The sequence below is a fragment of the Lissotriton vulgaris genome, chromosome 11, assembly GCF_964263255.1.
Source record: "Lissotriton vulgaris chromosome 11, aLisVul1.2, whole genome shotgun sequence".
Taxonomy (NCBI): domain Eukaryota; kingdom Metazoa; phylum Chordata; class Amphibia; order Caudata; family Salamandridae; genus Lissotriton; species Lissotriton vulgaris.
This window is the reverse complement of record NC_141699.1, coordinates 746,467,589-746,485,436: the sequence shown is the minus strand read 5'-3', so window position 1 is coordinate 746,485,436 and position 17,848 is coordinate 746,467,589. Positions and strand designations below refer to the sequence as shown.

The following is a 17,848-nucleotide window of genomic DNA, read 5'->3' as shown; positions in this document are numbered from 1 at the left end:
ACATCTGTAGAGCAGCTACACGGTCTACACCGCACACATTCACAAAACACTATTGTGTAAATGTGCAAACCAAACAACAAGCTAATGTAGGCCAGGCTGTTCACAAAACATTATTTCAAACTACTGCAACAGATAGGGGTGGTCGCCGCTAAGAGTGGGTATTGCTATACAATCTATGCATAGTGTGTAATCTGCAGCTCATATGCCTCGAACGGAAAATGCTACTTACCAGTATGCATCTGTTCTTGGCATGTAGAGCTGCAGAGTTACACATGCCCACCCGCCTCCCCGGCTACCCTTGTCTGTTCCATTATTATCTTAATTAGTACAGCTTACATGGACATCCTTCCTTTTCTTGCAAAGTTCCATCATTTCCCTAATGGCGAAAAACAATCTGAGGATGGAGCCGATGCCCATGCGCAATGTGGTCCAAAGGAGTAGTCCCCTATCTTGTGACTTCCAAAGAACTTTTCAGGACAACAACAAACTGCAAACATCCGGGTCCAACACTAGGTGGCGATCTATGCCCAGTGTGTAACTCTGCAGCTCTACATGCCAAGAACAGATGCATACTGGTAAGTGACATTTTCCTTTTGGAAGGTGTCTGTTCAGTAACATTTTCACAGAAGTTGTTCGTATTTGAATAACCCTGATTGAATGTCTGGAAGTTGAATTTATGCCTTGAATATGGAAGGGCACTTACATTAACTGTCTGCCAGTACTCTGATTATTCAACTTAAACTGAGGGGCAAATGCCTTTTTGTTCTAACTGAGCAATCTATTTCCAGAAACTCTGTCCGTGTTCTCCAACCAATAGACTCTGCTGTGGAGGCTGGTGACGTTTGAAAATGGTTCGTTGATGTCTGACCCGATTGTCCTAGAGTGGGCGAAGCAAGCAACTCCTGCTTCCCTCAAAGAGCATTCCCTCAAGAACATTTTAAAAATAAGATTACATTTTAAAAATGAGAGCCATTATACACTTTGCAGCTTATTTCCCCAAATAAATTGCTTTAAAATGTGTAGGGTTTACAGTCTGTTCTGAAGGTACATCCATAAACAATTCTAGTACTTTCATGGTGTGCCAAGCTTGTCTGATCTTCCTTAGGGGTGTTTAGACTTCCCACTACCCCTCTTGTTACACAGAGGAGAGAATACTCTGACAAAAAGTGGACACCAATGAGTTTTAGCGTAATTGACAAAAAGAATGGTTGAAAAGGGCTTAGGTTTTGCAGTTAGTTTATGAGGGGAAGCATTTTGACATTAACCATTTTTAAAATTGTATCTAGCAGTTCCCTACCTTCCTTTCTGCTTTCCCACTTCTTTACATTTTTCCACCTTGCACATTCCACGATTGAGGGCTTCCAAGGACTTAGAAGTAGCAGAACACGATCTGGAAGAGATGTTTTCAATGTGAGCGTTTTGTCTAACGACAAAGGTAAAATCTTCCACAGATTAGAATAAACTATGAAGATTGCTTGACTACATTTGGTCCTCTCTGTTTTTGGGAGTGCACAGCAGTGTTGTTGACTGAGAAAATCAGATAAAGGTTTTTGGAAGAATGTTTTGAGATGCAGCATTCCAGGCCTCCTTAATAAGGACTTTGTGATCCGTGCATGCTGACTGGAATTTTACAAATTTGGTGAAAGGTAGTAGGTGGAGACCATATAGGGTGGGGAGTTGTTCCTGTGGCGACAGTAAGAGACACTGGAGTTTGCCAATTGTACGCCTCCATTAGAAACCTTCATCATAGTTGAGATCGGAGTAAATGATTGTGTACAAGGCTGGTATTCTATAAGGTATGAAGAAAACCCAGCATCATGAGTATGAAGAAGCATTTGTAAACAAAAGTGTTGACTTGCTGGGTGAGATCCTGGTCAATGATGAAGCCCAGATTTTTCATGGTTTTGAGTGGCATGAGGAAAAACGCAGAGATGTCTTTCGAGTCTTTGTATGGACGGAAGAAAGTTATGTGCCTGATATCATGCAATAATTTTAGATTGTTCACCTTCTATTTAGATTGTCGATGATCGCGATTTCTTCGAAATCATGCCCAATTATGCAAAAAACATAGTTATTGGCTTTGCCAGGATGAATGGAAGAACAGTCGGAATTGTTGGGAACCAGCCCAAGGTTGCATCAGGTAGGAACAGCTTCACCTATTTCAACCCTTGAAGAGTTAAATAGTTAAAGAAAACTATTGGTATATTTCTTATGTGTTATAACTTAAATTTAGCTGGGAAGCTGTAAATTGTCACAAGTGAGTTTAAATGATTTGTCCAGCGTCACCTAATTTTCACTCCATACCAAAGGACTGATTCATTTCCAGAGTCCTGGGTTCAAAGTTGGCAGCTTAGCCAGTAGATCACATCTCCTGGATGAAAGGTACAATTGCTAGCAATTTTCTTCTAAACCTGAAGCCCATCTCAAAATAACTTTTCTATTGGGACAGCTCCCCTTTCTTTCTGGCCCCAACCAACATGACTGTTGTTTTTGCCACATTTCACCTCCGATGTTAAGCACCCAAAATGGTACACATTTTTTCACCCTAAAGAAGCTTGGAATATTCAGTAAAACAAGGTACTGAGATAAAACAAAACTGAGATAGTATTTTGTTTTGAGATAAAACAAAACCGATAATGTTTTGCAGCTGTAATTTAAAGAAATTAATTACTTTTTTTTATTTTGCCATACTTACAATGCTTTTACTTCAGCTGTGCGTAATCTGAAAGGGTTCATTTTTTATAGAGATCCAGAATTTTTGACCGATCTCTGGATTATTCAGACAATTTTATGTTTTTAGGTGCTTTCTTCCATTTTGAGAATTCTGCATGGTTTGAAGTTAGACTTTGGTCATTTGTAAAACAGTTGTGCTTTTATGTTATTAGATCCGCCAGTACAAAAGTCAGTTAGAAGTCTTCTCTGCCTAATAAAAGCAGTTTTAAAATTCTCTCAATCCTTATTTGTTTAGACTATTCAGATAACTAGAAATTGACTTTTATGGCTTTTTTCTAAAGCGGAACATTGGTGCATGTTGTCACTAAGTAAACTTATTGTGTTTTATAACTGCAAGCGAACATTTACTTGATTCCTCCCATTTTAATTAGCTGTTTTCATCATTGATTTATTTGGCTTCCTTCTTTAGATTTCTCTATTGTTTAACTGCAGCAGTAGAAGAAATCTAAGGGGCAAAAAAATATTTTTACTTTTAAACTTTATGGACCATTTCACAGTAATATATTCAAGAGGGATTTGTCAGATTTATTCAGTGACTTGCTTTGTAATCTCTCTGTGATCTGTGCTGCTTTTTTAGGTCTCGCCTGTCGATGCGCATGCGCATCGAGCAAGGCGAGAGTATTGCGACTTATCTACTCTTTATCCACACTGCAAGGAATCGTGGCGATTCCTTGCAGTGCACGAGAAATTTAAGCTCAATGCGCATGCGCATTGAGCTTAAATGCGCGTGCACATGCCCCCAGCCGCCTGCCTTGCCTACTCTCTCTCACAGCCTCCCCCAGCTCCGCCCCCTCACTACTTGATTGCACGGCCGCTAGGCCGTGCCTCCCCTACTCTCCTCCCCCCTCCTCCTCTCCTCCCCTGCCTGCCTGCCGCTAGGCCGTGCCTCCCCTACTCTCCTCCCCCCTCCTCCTCCTACTCTCCTCCCCTGCCTGCCTGCTGTGTCGCACCTCTCCCCTCTCCGCCCCCTCCCCTGGCTGTGTTCTTCAATTTCGCTTCGCCTTATACTGCGCACTGGAGAGGTACCGCAGCTGCTCTTTGAAGTATCTGCCTATAATGTCCCCATTTGCGGGAGAATTACTAAACTACTCGGGTAATACCCCGCTGTCAACTTACTGTTTTTGATCAGCTTTTGACTATAAATTCCTTGTAAAAAAATTATAAACTGTAATGTATTTTGCGGATGCCAGTGTCTTCAGGAGGACTTGTTGAAATCACTTAATATGCTGACTTTAGATATGGTTTCGCCTGTCATTCTTTACGTGTACATTCAACGTGTACCATTACTGTATGGCCGCCGAGTTGGCGAGATTTCTATTGGCGCTCCCCTGTCTATAGTCCTTTTTTTGTTGCTCTTAGAGGTTGTGCCTTAGATGGAGCTCCTAACATCATCCTAGAGGCGTCAGAGAAGCCCCGCCTGTCTAACCGGCGTTTCACTGGAAGCTTCCTTTTCCTTTCACTAAAGGCTGCTGGCTGGAGAAGGGGGCGTCCAGTATCTGCATCCATCCGCCGCACGCACAGCAGCCAGGACCATGCCCGAATACGCCACCCCACGGGTGCTGACCGCCGGCACCGGCGCCAGGATCAAGGGTGCTTACCAGGACCGAGACAAGCCGGCGCAGATCCGAGTCAGCAACATCTCAGCCGGGAAAGGTATGAACATTGGCGCACAGTGGTAGGGCCTCTAGTGCTATCTGCCAGGACCTTTTGAACATTGGCGCACAGTGGTAGGGCCTCTAGTGCTATCTGCCAGGACCTTTACGCCCTTTGGGCGACCTGCCCGTAGATGCTGGGAGCTCACACACTTGTGCGTTTCAACTGCGCGAGGCGTCATTCTGCTGCCGTTGTTCAGACGTGATTTTGTCAGCATGACCAGCAAATCACCTGCCCCTAACGACTGGGGTGGAGTGTAGTCATAACAGACTGTGATGCCACACTAGAATTGTGCTTGAACTTTAGGCAGTTCGTTCTGTTTAGCTAATATCACTTTGGATTCTGGGACTCGAATTTTCACTTTCTCCTCAACCCCTCACCCACCCTCAACCCCTCACCCTCAATCCCTCACCCTCACTCACACTCACCCACACTCACTCACACTCACCCACCCTCACTCACCCTCACCCTCACTCACCTTCACCCTCACTCACCCTCAACCCCTCACCCTCACTCACCCCCACTCACCCTCAACCCCTCACCCCCTCACCCTCACTCACCCTCAACCCCTCACCCTCAACCCCTCACCCTCACTCACCCTCAACCCCTCACCCTCAATCCCTCACCCACACTCACCCTCACTCACACTCACCCACCCTCACCCACCCTCACTCACCCTCACCCTCACTCACCCTCACTCACCCTCACCCCCACTCACCCTCACCCTCACTCACCCTCAACCCCTCACCCTCACTCACCCTCAACCCCTCACCCACCCTCAACCCCTCACCCTCACTCACCCTCAACCCCTCACCCTCAACCCCTCACTCACCCTCACTCACCCTCACTCACCCTCAACCCCTCAGCCTCACCCTCACTCACCCTCACTCACCCTCAACCCCTCAGCCTCACCCTCAACCCCTCAGCCTCACCCTCACTCACCCTCAACCCCTCAGCCTCACCCTCAACCCCTCAGCCTCACCCTCAACCCCTCAGCCTCACCCTCACTCACCCTCAACCCCTCAGCCTCACCCTCACTCACCCTCAACCCCTCACCCTCACTCACCCTCACTCACCCTCAACCTCATGCTAAAGATTTACAAAAAAACCCATAAACAATTCTAAAAGCACTAACTCTAATGCTGCGAGACCTATTGCATTTCTAATGCTTGTTTTTAATATTATGCCACGTTTGTTTACCCTTGCCACTCCTATACTCGCCCCCTTTTCATGTATGACTGTATGATTTCTGCGTGCCTGTACATTGTAGCAGCCAATACCCCATTCTTGATAGCAACTCTTGTTAATAAGGACTCCTGTTTGGGAACCCTTGGAAAGGTCCATTCCCATGTTTCTGTATGGCACAGGATGGTCATTCACAGAAGCTTGCATGCTCAGCATAGTGGTCACGTGTGGACAGGGACGGGCACTAGGAATATAAATACGGATTACATGTAAGTAAGCTATGCATCACTTCAGCATTCATCTCCCTTGTCTACATCCTTATGCACTGAGGATCTAGCAAGCGGTGTGCAAAAATGGGGAGAAGTGGCAGAGCCATTCACAAGATGGCAGCTTAAAAGGGAAGCACTGGCTACCTGGGAATAAATCCGTCAGAATCCTGTGGAACCAGGGAAAGACTAACACACAAATAGCCACAAGAAAAGTGGAAACCAAGGAAACGCAGGAGGTAGCTGTCTAGTGAAGAGATAGCGAAAACTAGCAGAGACATTGGTGGCCGTCAGCAATGGCACAGTGCTGCGTTGGAACTCCCTGACCAACATTCTGGAGGTAATGTCCATAGACTGAAGTTGGTTATGGCTCAGCCAGATGAGACCGTAAGTGAGGGAACGAAGCTCGCTTCCAGAGCCTGTGTGGTGGTTCTGCTTGGTCTGTGCACTTATGTCTCAAAGCAAGGATGTGGATTTGGACCCGTCCCTACCCATTGATTTGCAAGGGAAGCGAGGATAGAGACGACCGCAGCCCTCTCCTTGTGCATGAACCACGATTAAAACCGTTGTGCTTGGGACTGGAGTACTGCAAACAGACCTGCAGAGCACTAAAATCGAGGCCCCTACATGAAGCAACAGCAACACTCCCAGTCCACAGATTAAAGATGGCAAACTCTGTCCAACTCCTTTGCTCAGCTACATCACTTTGGCACGAAAACCTTCCACAGCAGTAGCATCTGGTGACATTTTTTAAGTGGTGGGGCGAAAGTATCCATCATGAATTGCACTGAATAAGTAAACCCGAGGCAGTCTCTCTCCTTTGTGGGATTAGATAAAATTCTGGCACTTAGTAGCACCAGTGGCAGGGTGTGCTACATGCCTTACTTTAAGTGTGTTCCGACTGTATATATTTTTCTCCACCGCAGATGCTTCTCCTTTGCAGCACTCTGATGCCTTTGTTGCATCGTTCACATTTTCGAAAACAGTCAAATAAATACTGTTTATCCACTCAGTCCACTCACTAAAAGTTCAAAGAAGCCAGCCCTGGACAGGGCGAGACCCAGAGATACCAGACTCTGGAGCCTGAGTGACCGGGGAGAGGAGAATAGACAAGTCTGCATAATGCTCTTCTGATCTGCCTGACAAAGCAACCAGGGCTGGCACAGGGAGGCCGTTCTGCGAGGTCAGTGAAGGACCATGCCACAATGGAGACTCTATTCAAAGCCGTTAAGGGTACCAGTAACAATGGAGAGCGAGTGAATCTCCTGCTGGGGCACAAGGAGGCGAATGTGTCAAGTTACGCCCCAGAAAGGCAGAGTGGCAATAGTCAAGCCAGAATAACACAAGATCACAGTCCTTTCTTTTAGGAATAGATGGATTAAGGGATTTGCCCTGAATCACAGACTGTTGAGCTGATGCCAAGGGTGGAACCTGGTTCCCCGGTTCAGTGTCAGTAGAACGGAGATTAACACCACAGCCTCTCCCTGGTTTAAATAAAGATATTCATAATTCACCCAGCCGAGGGTTGGCCCGAAAGCTTCACAGTGGTTCTAAAGAGGCGAATGAACTGGAGTTGTGTTTGCCGTGGCACAGCGTGATTGGACCACCCTATAATTCGGCAGTGAATAAATGTCTGATCTGAGCTGACATGAAAAGGTTCAAATAATAATGTGATTTCTTCACTTCCGACACAGGGCAGCATTTGAGAGAGGAAACGTTGTCTAGGGGTCTCCTAACTGTCACAGGAGGGTTGTTCTCTTAAGCCGGAGACCTGGGAGGAGGGGAGAGACGGTATCCCCATTTCATTTGATCGAAGCAATTAAGACTCCCTCCGCGCTGCTCCTCGCTGCTCTCACATGCAAATTGACCTTGGCTCGCGGGGGGCTTTGTAACTCTCCTGCCTGCCGAGTCCATGCATTAGAATGGCCCGGGAGTGCGGGGTCTTCTGAACCTGCTCGCCATGAACTTTGGATCGGCCAGTTGAAGCCTTAATGAGAGGCAAAAGATGTTCTATTGTGGTGCAGAGAATGAGGGATTGGGACCTGAATGAAGTAAAAACAAATGTTCCCGAGGAAACAAACGTGTAATGCCTTCAGTTACAGATATACAAATGTTTTCCCCAATCAGAGACGCTACTCCTTTCAGTCGAGCTCGAGACAGGGAATAAAATGAGCAGCAGCTTAGAGTTGCTGCAAATTATAGAATGATGTACGTTTGTAACAAGTATATTAAATCAATATTTAATACAGCTGCGTTAACCACATATGTGGCGTAGCGTTCCACAAGTGTAAATTGCGACGGCATGTAACACTTCTTAGCGGCCACGCATCTTAAAAATAAATACATCACATTTATCAGAGACCTAATTCCTTACGTGTGCGACTTCGCTCCCAATGAGAGGCCTGCCATGGAGTTGCCCAAAAGTATCCTAGGACAAGCGTGTTCTTACATTTATTATCACGCAAATCGTGTGTCTTTTTCTGTGTGTAGTTTGTTTAGTTTATAAGTGGCATTTCGTATCTTTTCACTGAAGACATTCCAGGGTCTTGGCTGGTTTAGTGAGTCACGGTATGTGCAGCTTCAGACGTCAGTGGTATAAATTGAAGTGCTTAGAGAACTATTCAGTTGAATATGTATGTGTCGTAATCAGGGATGACACCAGTATGATGTAGTCAATGTAGATTTATTGTAGTAAAGATAATGCAGGTAAACAGGTATCCATAAGCTCCATCAAGGTCTTAGATAAGTCACATCACAGTCCTACCGGGAGCAGCCTGCTAGCTGCTCAGCCCCATCCACCCAACTGTCACTCTCTCTGTCACTCAAACCTTCCACACATAGCTCACACACACTAAACGTTCCATTTAGAACACACACACAGGCTGAGCAGCTAGGGAGAAGAATAACATGAGATATATAGTAAGAGGAGAATACTACATACCTCTTTCCTTATAAAAGAAAGACAGTGCTAAACATCATGAAACTATATGCTAAGGATATAAGATAAGGTAATACTAAAAATGTCTAAAACTACAAGCATAAGTGTACAAGTTAAATAGATACATTTAACATCTTAAACCTGTAAACATACCAGTATAAGAAAAGTTGATGAATATGTACCAAACATCCTAGAGTTGTAAACACCTCAGCAAAGAATGTTGTTTCGTCAAAAGATAGGCAACATAGTCAATAACCCAGGGATGATATACATAATAACACCACTAGAGGGATAGAAACTACGCAATAGAAAGAGAAGGGAAAAAGGTAAAAATATATGAAATACAGAATACCCATCTCCCTTCTTTAATATTAGCAAACAAAATTGAAGAGAAAGTGTAAATAATCCCATGAAGGGAAACTCCTTATAAACATGTGGAAAGAAGGACAGTCTACCCAATTTCCTGCCCGCAGCCTAAACAGGGAACAACCAACATGTACATAAAAGTGTGGACAAAAGGGACTGTTACCCAGTGTCCTGCCCCGACCCTTAACAGGGACAACTGAATGTGGTCTCCATGTAGAGACATATGTAGCCTCGATGTAGAGACAATTCACTCAAAAAAAACTAAGGGACTAAAAACCCAGTGTCGTGTCCCAAACCAAGCTAAGAGACACAAAAGCTAAGTCCTGTGTTTTGGACAACAAAAGTGTAAATGTGGACAAGGACTAGTACCAAATGTCCTGCCCCCGTCAACCAAAAGGGGACAACCTAAAATAAAACGTAATGAGAACATAAGGACTTGAACCTTATGTCTTGCCCCACCAGGAACAACTTGTGAAATCACTCCAATTACATGGAGACAAACTATGTGAAAAGCTTTCAAATCGTGCGGCGCAAGGCGTCTTAAGCATGCAGGGTCCCACCCCTGCAACAAGTGAAATGTCCACCCTCACGTAAGGGTATATATGTAATTCAGCGTAAAATTTGACACAAAAATCCTTAAAATATACTCTGACGTAAGGTCCACCTTCTTGTGTAAGAGAACAACAATTGTGTAAAATTAGAAATAACATTTACCCTGCGTAGGGCCACCCCTCATGCAACCAGCGTAGGGCCACCCTTCATGCAAGGGTAACCTCACCCCGTTTAAGGGTTCACCCCTGTTTAGAGGCCATGTGAAATGTAGTTACTTTTTGCAAAGGAAACCACCCTAATGTAAGAGAATAAAAGCAAAACTGTAAAACTGTACTTGTAATAATAGTAAAGCTGAAAACTGTACTCTGACAAACTCAATAAACGTTCTTGAATAATAAAAAATAAATCCTTCAACTGAAACACTGAAAAGTGAAATGTGATAAAGACCATTAGATGGCAGTCTTGCACAGAATAAACCTAATCAGAACTCGTGGAAATTGCTCCGTAAACGTTCCTTAAATGCTTTACCAGGAACCAGAAAGAAATGTCTTGGAAGTGTTCCGTGATGGGTGAAATGTCTTGATGAATCCGATTTATTAAAAGCTTTGTGTGAAGTGACGCCTAGAGAAGCAGTCTCATGGACAGAAACTTGGCTTAAAGCTGAACGACTTCATAAATGAGTGCTGAGGTTGGGTGTCAGACGTGAAAACACTCACTTCACCCGAAACGGTGTAGACTCCCAGTCAGCTCCAGACAGGTAGCGCTCACGTGTGACGAACAGCGGACCTCTGACCTCTGAACTTGACGTTTTCCTCACGCACGTTATGATGACGTGCCAACATGTCAAAGAAGAATCACCGGCTCGTATCCCTGATGACGCATGGAGCACAATTGCTGACTCCCCAAGAAAGTTCTACAGTGTCATCACAATCAATTGGGGTCTGCCCGGTAAAGAGCTCCCAGAGTAACGGACTTTTCCCAAGGATTATTAGGGATCAGCTGAAAGGAAAACAACGCGCACAGTCCTGCAGTCACTTTGATCAAACAGTTAAACCTTGGAGATAACTTTCATACCGCTACACCATGCAGAAACACACTCCGACGAGCCAGGTTAGGTGTACGAGCCATTTTTAATTCAAATTGTTCTTTTTGATGGTAATTCTTCTGTAGATCTATGAGTCGATTTGCCGACCTGTGTGCTATTCAAAATAGACTGTTAGACTAATCAAATTCACCTCGGCTGCTGACACACTCAGTTGATTACTGCTGACCAGAGATGACAGCTGGTACGTGTAACACAGAAAGGTGAATCCTGAAAGCGCTATCTGCTGGAAATAACCACTTTTACCTATGAACAGCCACATAATCTGATGTCAAAAAAAGTCTGTTTTAACACACGGAGTTGTCAGCCACCCATTATGCCGATTATGTTTGTAGATAAGCTATGTAGCGATGCAGGCAGTTCCCAGGCACATACACTATGTAACGTCAAATAAGTGAAAGACAAGGCTTACTGTATTAAAAGGTTCTGTGTGTGCAGAGTCTTTGGAATAAGTTTTTGTAGAAGAACCTTGTGATGGAGAACAGTACGCTTGTGTGGGGGCTGTCCGGTGTGATGGACACCGGTAGGACTGCACTGCGCTCTGTTTTTGAGTATGTTCCATATTTTTCATTATTATCTTAAAGTCTTTAAAGAAAGGTACCTGTGAGGCCTTGTGAATGCCTTTCTTGTTGCATCTTCTTTTTCCTTTGTTTATTCGTCCATTGCTTGTAATATCTTTACACCAGCGTTTTGTAGAAGTCATGTAGAGGTTTCTTTAGCCACTTGTACCTTCATTTAAGTGTAGATACGTCTCCTAGTCGTCGCCAAAAATAATATGTCGTAATCAGGGATGACACCAGTATGATGTAGTCAATGTAGATTTATTGTAGTAAAGATAATGCAGGTAAACAGGTATCCATAAGCTCCATCAAGGTCTTAGATAAGTCACATCACAGTCCTACCGGGAGCAGCCTGCTAGCTGCTCAGCCCCATCCATCCAACTGTCACTCTCTCTGTCACTCAAACCTTCCACACATAGCTCACACACTAAACGTTCCATTTAGAACACACACACAGGCTGAGCAGCTAGGGAGAAGAATAACATGAGATATATAGTAAGAGGAGAATACTACAGTATGCTTTACTAGAAACCTATGGAAATAAATATATTGGATACTGGTTATTTAGTTCAGCAGCCTGAGCAAGGCAACGATTGATCTACCTAGAAACGTATGTACATATACATGTATTTTATTTGGTTGATAGGTTACTTCGGTTATCATGAAGGCCGTTTGTTCATACTTTTACATTTATTTCAACAATTTTTTTAAAATCAATATTGCTTACCCAGTTGCTAAAATCTCCCATTCATATCCTTAATCTGATTTTCCTCTATTGCCGATTTAGCCCGGATATTCCTTATGAATTGTTAATTAATCTGTTCATTTCCCGCAGTTTTGTCTCAATCGGGGCATTCGGAGGACCTAGTTCACCAAGACAAACCTGGTGAATTTTGAGCCCGTGGATAACCTTGTAATCGGGGAATTCACCAATGAAGTCTGCAGTCAAGCAGTTTTCCATGGTCATTTCACATTCACAATGACTATTCGATAAGGGATTATATTATTAAAGTCCATCTCAGCTGATCGCTCCGGGTTTCACTTTAACCTATGCCTTGTCCTGACCATAAACTTGAAGCGAAACGTCTTGAAATGGTCAACATAGCGCGGTATCAGGCGGAGTGGTCTATGAACATAAGAAAAACAGTAAAGGGACTAGTAGAGCTGCTCAAAGCTGCCACTTTACAGTAAACCGTACACTGTGTGCCTGTCTCTCACAATCCTTCATCTTTCACAGTAAGTGCTGCGTCCCCTAACACGATAATAGCACTTCATGGTGTCGTGTATTTCCTTTAAACCTATATAGGACCTGCGCGTTTAGACATTATAGACTGGGATTGGTGTCCAGACTGATTCCAGACACTCCCACCGGGTATGTTAGCCTGTATACCAGCTAGCTTACAGTGCCACTGTAAACTCCTCTTAACAAGGAGAGAATAGTTCTTGGCAACTATCAAACATGACAACTGTCTAATCACGGGTTGTGGAAACAGCACAGTAATTTTCGCTCAGTCACTCGTGCTCACTTTGTCTCAGAGAAATACACAGAATACACAGTGGGGACGTTTTCAATATGCATTTATTGACCAGCATCATTCAAGTGGAAAATGGGTATGCTGAAACAACCATTAGTCAGAAACAGATATAAATGATTATAAGCACCAACAGAGTAAAAGGATGGTAGATCTCTTCCATAGTGCTAAATCAATGACTACAGTCAGGTATAAAAATACATGACAATAATAATGCGTACTCCTATGATGCGACCCTAACTAGATGTACCTAAGTGTACCTAGCATTTATGTAGGTGTAGAGCCAAGAATCCCTGTAGGATAAAGTCAACCTCGTTACCTTAAGTGAAAAACTGTGGGACCCCGTCTAGGTCTCGAGATGAACACCCTGCGAGGGTTGTCAGACCACTGCGAGCTCGAGTGTCTGCGTGCAGGAACCTCAACATCTTGCGTCAGTGTGTCAGCATGGAAGTCCTTTTTCTCCTCTCCCTGCCTCAGCAAAGATATGGTGTTTATATACCCAAAGTGGCACCCTCAGGGGATCTACCTTGCTGTGTCATGTCTGACTTAGGATGACTGAAGGAATGACCCTTATACATAGTTATTATGCAGGAGACTGGAGTCCTGCTGAGTTTCCAAGAATCCTCATGCATAATGAATGATGCTAGTTTTCAGGGAAAACCCCACGTCCTGTAAGCAGTACCGTAACTAGGTAAAAGGTCAGTCCCAAGAACCGTTATGTAGTGTAATGGCAGGGGAAATACAGGTGAAGGGTTTAGTTGCTACCTGAGCCTATATTGGGGTACATATATGAAACATAACACCCACTCCTCATCTGACTGGACGACAAACTAACATTTTAATGTACTTCTAGGCAAACAACTAATTAGTCCATAAAATAGTGCATTTTTTTAATGCTAAAATTGTATTTTAAACGGTATAAGTCTTACTAATTTTTTTCGGATATATAGTTCGAACTACTTTGAGTGTCCGAAAGCCATGCTGTTCAGTAAGAATAGTGTCAGTTGTTTTAAATTCCAAATTTTGGTTGTTTTGAAGAAGGCCACATTTTTCCGAGTACACAATCAGCCAAATGTTTGTGTCCTGGCTGGGAGACGCAACATCACTGTTGCTTGTGTTTGCCCTGGCTATGGAGCCTTTAGCGGCTCAGGTCAGGACTGGGCAACGCTACATGGGTCTCTGTGTACATGGTCAAATCTATTATATTGCCCTTTACGCCAATGATCTACTCATGTTCTTAGCCAATACAGCTGACGCCCTCGTTGGAGCAAAGCGATTGCTTCATGATCTTGGGACCGTTGCTGGACAAAAGGTGAATTGGGCAAAGGCTTGCTTGTTCCCAACTACCCCATTGGCAAATGACCTGCCAGTTACTGAAGGAGTGCAGTGGGAGTACCACTGCTTGTCTTATTTGGGGACCCAAATCTATCATACGCATTAAGACTTATTGGAGGGTAATGTGGGCCGCGCCATGCGGGGCTTTAAGAGTAACATTGTCTTTTGGGGGACCCTGCCCCTTTCGGTGGCTGGTCGAGTGGCTCTCCTCAAGATGACACTCTCCAGACTACTGTACTATTTCCGTACCGTCCCAGTCTGGATACCGGCGTTGATCTTTAAACCGCTCCAATCAAGGACCACAGGTTTTTTCTGTTCGGGTGGCAGACTCAGGGTGGTGCTAAAAACGCTAATGAGGCCAAAGTCTGAAGGTGAGCTTACGGTCCCTGACTTTGAGACTTACTTGGAGGCTCAACTGCAGTGGCTCATCCAAGCAGTAGCGCTGGAATTTAGAGGGTTAGATGACCGGGGAGGGGTGCTGAACTCTGGACAGCTGCTCTCTCAAATCATTTTTCAATTGCTGTTGCGGCTTAAAGTGCTCCCTAGTGAATTCAGTACGTTCAGGCTTTGTTGGGACAGGAGCCAGAGGAGAGCGCGGCTCACGCGTCCGTATGCCCCCGAGATCCTCATTGCTATGTGCACTGCTTTGCTGCATGGGTGCACCTGGGCTGCGTTTTTTGGCTTGAAAGAGAAGGGGCTGGATGTAATGGGGGACCTCTTAGAGGATAACCCCTTGCTTCCCTTCGGCATACTCTGAGACCGGTACGACCTAGCTAGTGGGGACTTTTTGTTCCATTCTGCTCTCGTCACGGCCATCGAAAAGAATTGGAGGGAACGGTTGTCTGAACCACAACCTTAAATGGCCTGCCAGTACGTAGTATTAGCGGCAGGTATCTTTAAGGTTGTTACTTGCCTTTACAGGCGCATGACACCCGAAGCCCTAACTCGGTTGTTAGAGCTGCGGCAAAAGTGGGAAGAGGATCTAGGCGAAGAAATTCCACAGAAGGCGTGGCTGAGCTAGTTGAACGGGCTTGGAAAAGCACGAGAAATGCTTGTTTTCAGCTGGTGCATTTTTTTTATTCTTCACAGGGCGTACCTCACCTGGCTAAAATTAACACATACTTCTGAACGGCTACAGCAGTGTGCCCGCGATGTAATGTGGAGGGTGCGTATTTCCGTCACATGCTGTGGTCCTGCCCACGGATTGGGACATATTGGGGAGGAGGTGGTTGCCCTGCTGATCTTCTGTAGTGCCCACAGCCGATGCTGGGGAAGCTTGTGTGACATCCAAGGCCTGAGTGTTCGTAGAGGAGCCGGTATCTGTTTCAACGGGAGCTGAAGCATCCTGTGGTGGCTCTAAAAATGCAGACATCCATATGGAAATACGCTGAGAACACAGCAGTACATGGGCCGTTATTGGGTCCAGTAAAGCATCCACATCCGGAGGCGCAACCGATGGAAATGTTAGACTAAGATCCAACATGCATTCTTGTCCGCAGAACAGGCATCGTAGGACAGGCAGAATACAGTCGATACAGACTGGTCTAAATTACAGGAACTAAGACTCACTCAGTGCGTGAACGCAAGGTGTGCCCAGACGCGAGGAAAAGATTACAGCCTCAGCGTAAGGTTTATGTTCTGGAGCGCCTGGCAAAGGGCTCTGAAAACTGTGCCTGCATTGTTTTTAAAACGCACCGTTTTTTAAAATTCTGTGGCACTTGACTCTTATATTTTAAACACTTGCTCACCTTCACGCAGTGCACTGTGTTTCCCTGGCCCATCACTGAAAGTTCAGATTGTGTGGAGGGAAGGTACCTCAACACAGGAAGTGAGGAAGCCTACGCTACTTCAGCAGGTCAGCATTCTAGCAGCTGATACCTGCCCATTAAAAGCCACATGTCTGGAGTAACGTGCAGCGGACGCACGCAGTGTGTGCGCCAGCGCGCGCCAAAGGCAAGCCCGTCTGCAACCGTCTGCGCCAGATCGGGCCCAGGGGCCAGAAACACTGCTTTTTTTCCCCCAATCAACATCATTACTCCTTTGCAGAGTTCAAACAGCTTAATAGAACTTTAGGAAGCTCCTGTGCACATTCCATTCTGCCGGAAAAGTTCCCCGACCATTGCCCGCAATGTCAGCACAAATTCCCTCCCTCCAACCAGGAATCCTCCACTCCCTCTGAGTATTTCAAAATCTTTCTACTAAACTGCAGATCCCTTCCTAAACACACAACTGAAATCTGGATGCTTCTTAAAGATCTAGACCCAAACGTGTTGTTTCTGACGGAAACATGGCTTACCTCATGCTCCAAACCCGACATCATTCAAGCCCTCCCTCAAGGCTTTGTGATGCGGAGGGTTGATTGTGCAACAGGCAGAGGGGGCGGGATTGCGGTTATCCATAAGGACCAATTAATCTGCTGCTTGCTTGGAAGTCCAATCACCGACTGCGAGAGCACACACTTTAATATAGAATTCTCAACCCGCCTATCATTTTTGGGTATCCTCATCTATCGCCCCCCTGGAGCAATGGGCTCATTCCATCAATCCCTACTTGAGGCCGCAGCTAACATAGCAAGCTTAGCACCCAATTTTACTCTCCTTGGAGACTTTAACCTCCACTTTGATGATAAACTGGCTGCTAACGCAAATGAGCTGACTAGGGACCTCTCCGCGCTGCATTTGAGGTAAAAGATTGTACAAGCCACCCATGTGAAAGGTCACTTATTTGATCAGGTTTTCTCAAACCTAAAGGACCTCAAAGTCTGACCCTATCTCGCTCCCATGGACTGATCATTTCTTGATCAACCGCTCCTGATGTCATCAACACACAAGAAGAAACCATCGCCACTAATATTAAATTGTTAATTTTAGTAATGATTTTATGATATGTATTAATGAAAGTAATTGACTGCTGTTTTTCAAGTATAAATATATTCATTGAGACGATTAAAACGTATGATTCTTTAATGTTTTGTCTCTGAGCTCTTTTTCTACATTGCAAATTTGTTGTATATTGCCTGGGAGTGTTGTTTTCCATTGTATGTCATGAACACACAAATCTTTCCCCCCAACCCACCTGGACCTTTGGCCGTCCCTGGTCTAAACTTCCCTTAGAGAAATAGATTCAGGCCCTAGAAAGAACCAAAGCTAATGCTAAACCCTGCTCAACACTAGCAAACAAAGATTTTTCAAACTGGATAGAGCAATCGCTGGACTTGAACTTGACTCTGTCCTCCCTAAAATCAGAATAAAAAAATCTGAAAGGCATCACAACGCCCCCATGGTTCTCCCCTGAGTTGCGTGCATTTAAACAGCAGTGCAAAATAAAGGAAAGGCAATGGAGAAAAGAATTCCTCCCCTCAAAAATATCTGAATACAGAGCTGCTATCCAAACATATAAAGCAGAAATAAAAAAAAAGCCCAAGCATCCTACTGTGAAGAAAAGATCCTATCAGCCCAGAACTCACCCAGAGAAACTTTCACCATTATTAAACAATTACTCAAACCACCCGTCCCTCGACCTGCCCCAGATCCCTCTGGCCAACGTTGTAATAAATTAGCAAACTTCTTTAACCACAATGTACAAGCCATCCTTAAATCCCTACCACAGAAGGATGAAGCGCAGAT

The 17,848-nt window shown here is 44.8% G+C and overlaps 1 protein-coding gene across 1 annotated transcript in view; it reads left to right on the top strand.

Annotated features, from left to right (window-relative positions):
- The window catches only part of PCCB (propionyl-CoA carboxylase subunit beta), a 468,181-nt gene that overhangs the window by 256,152 nt on the left and 194,181 nt on the right, over positions 1–17,848 (top strand). The window contains exon 10 of the mRNA XM_086943865.1: positions 2,017–2,140. Coding sequence (XP_086799991.1) covers positions 2,017–2,140 — 124 coding nt within the window. The remainder of the gene's footprint in view (positions 1–2,016; positions 2,141–17,848) is intronic.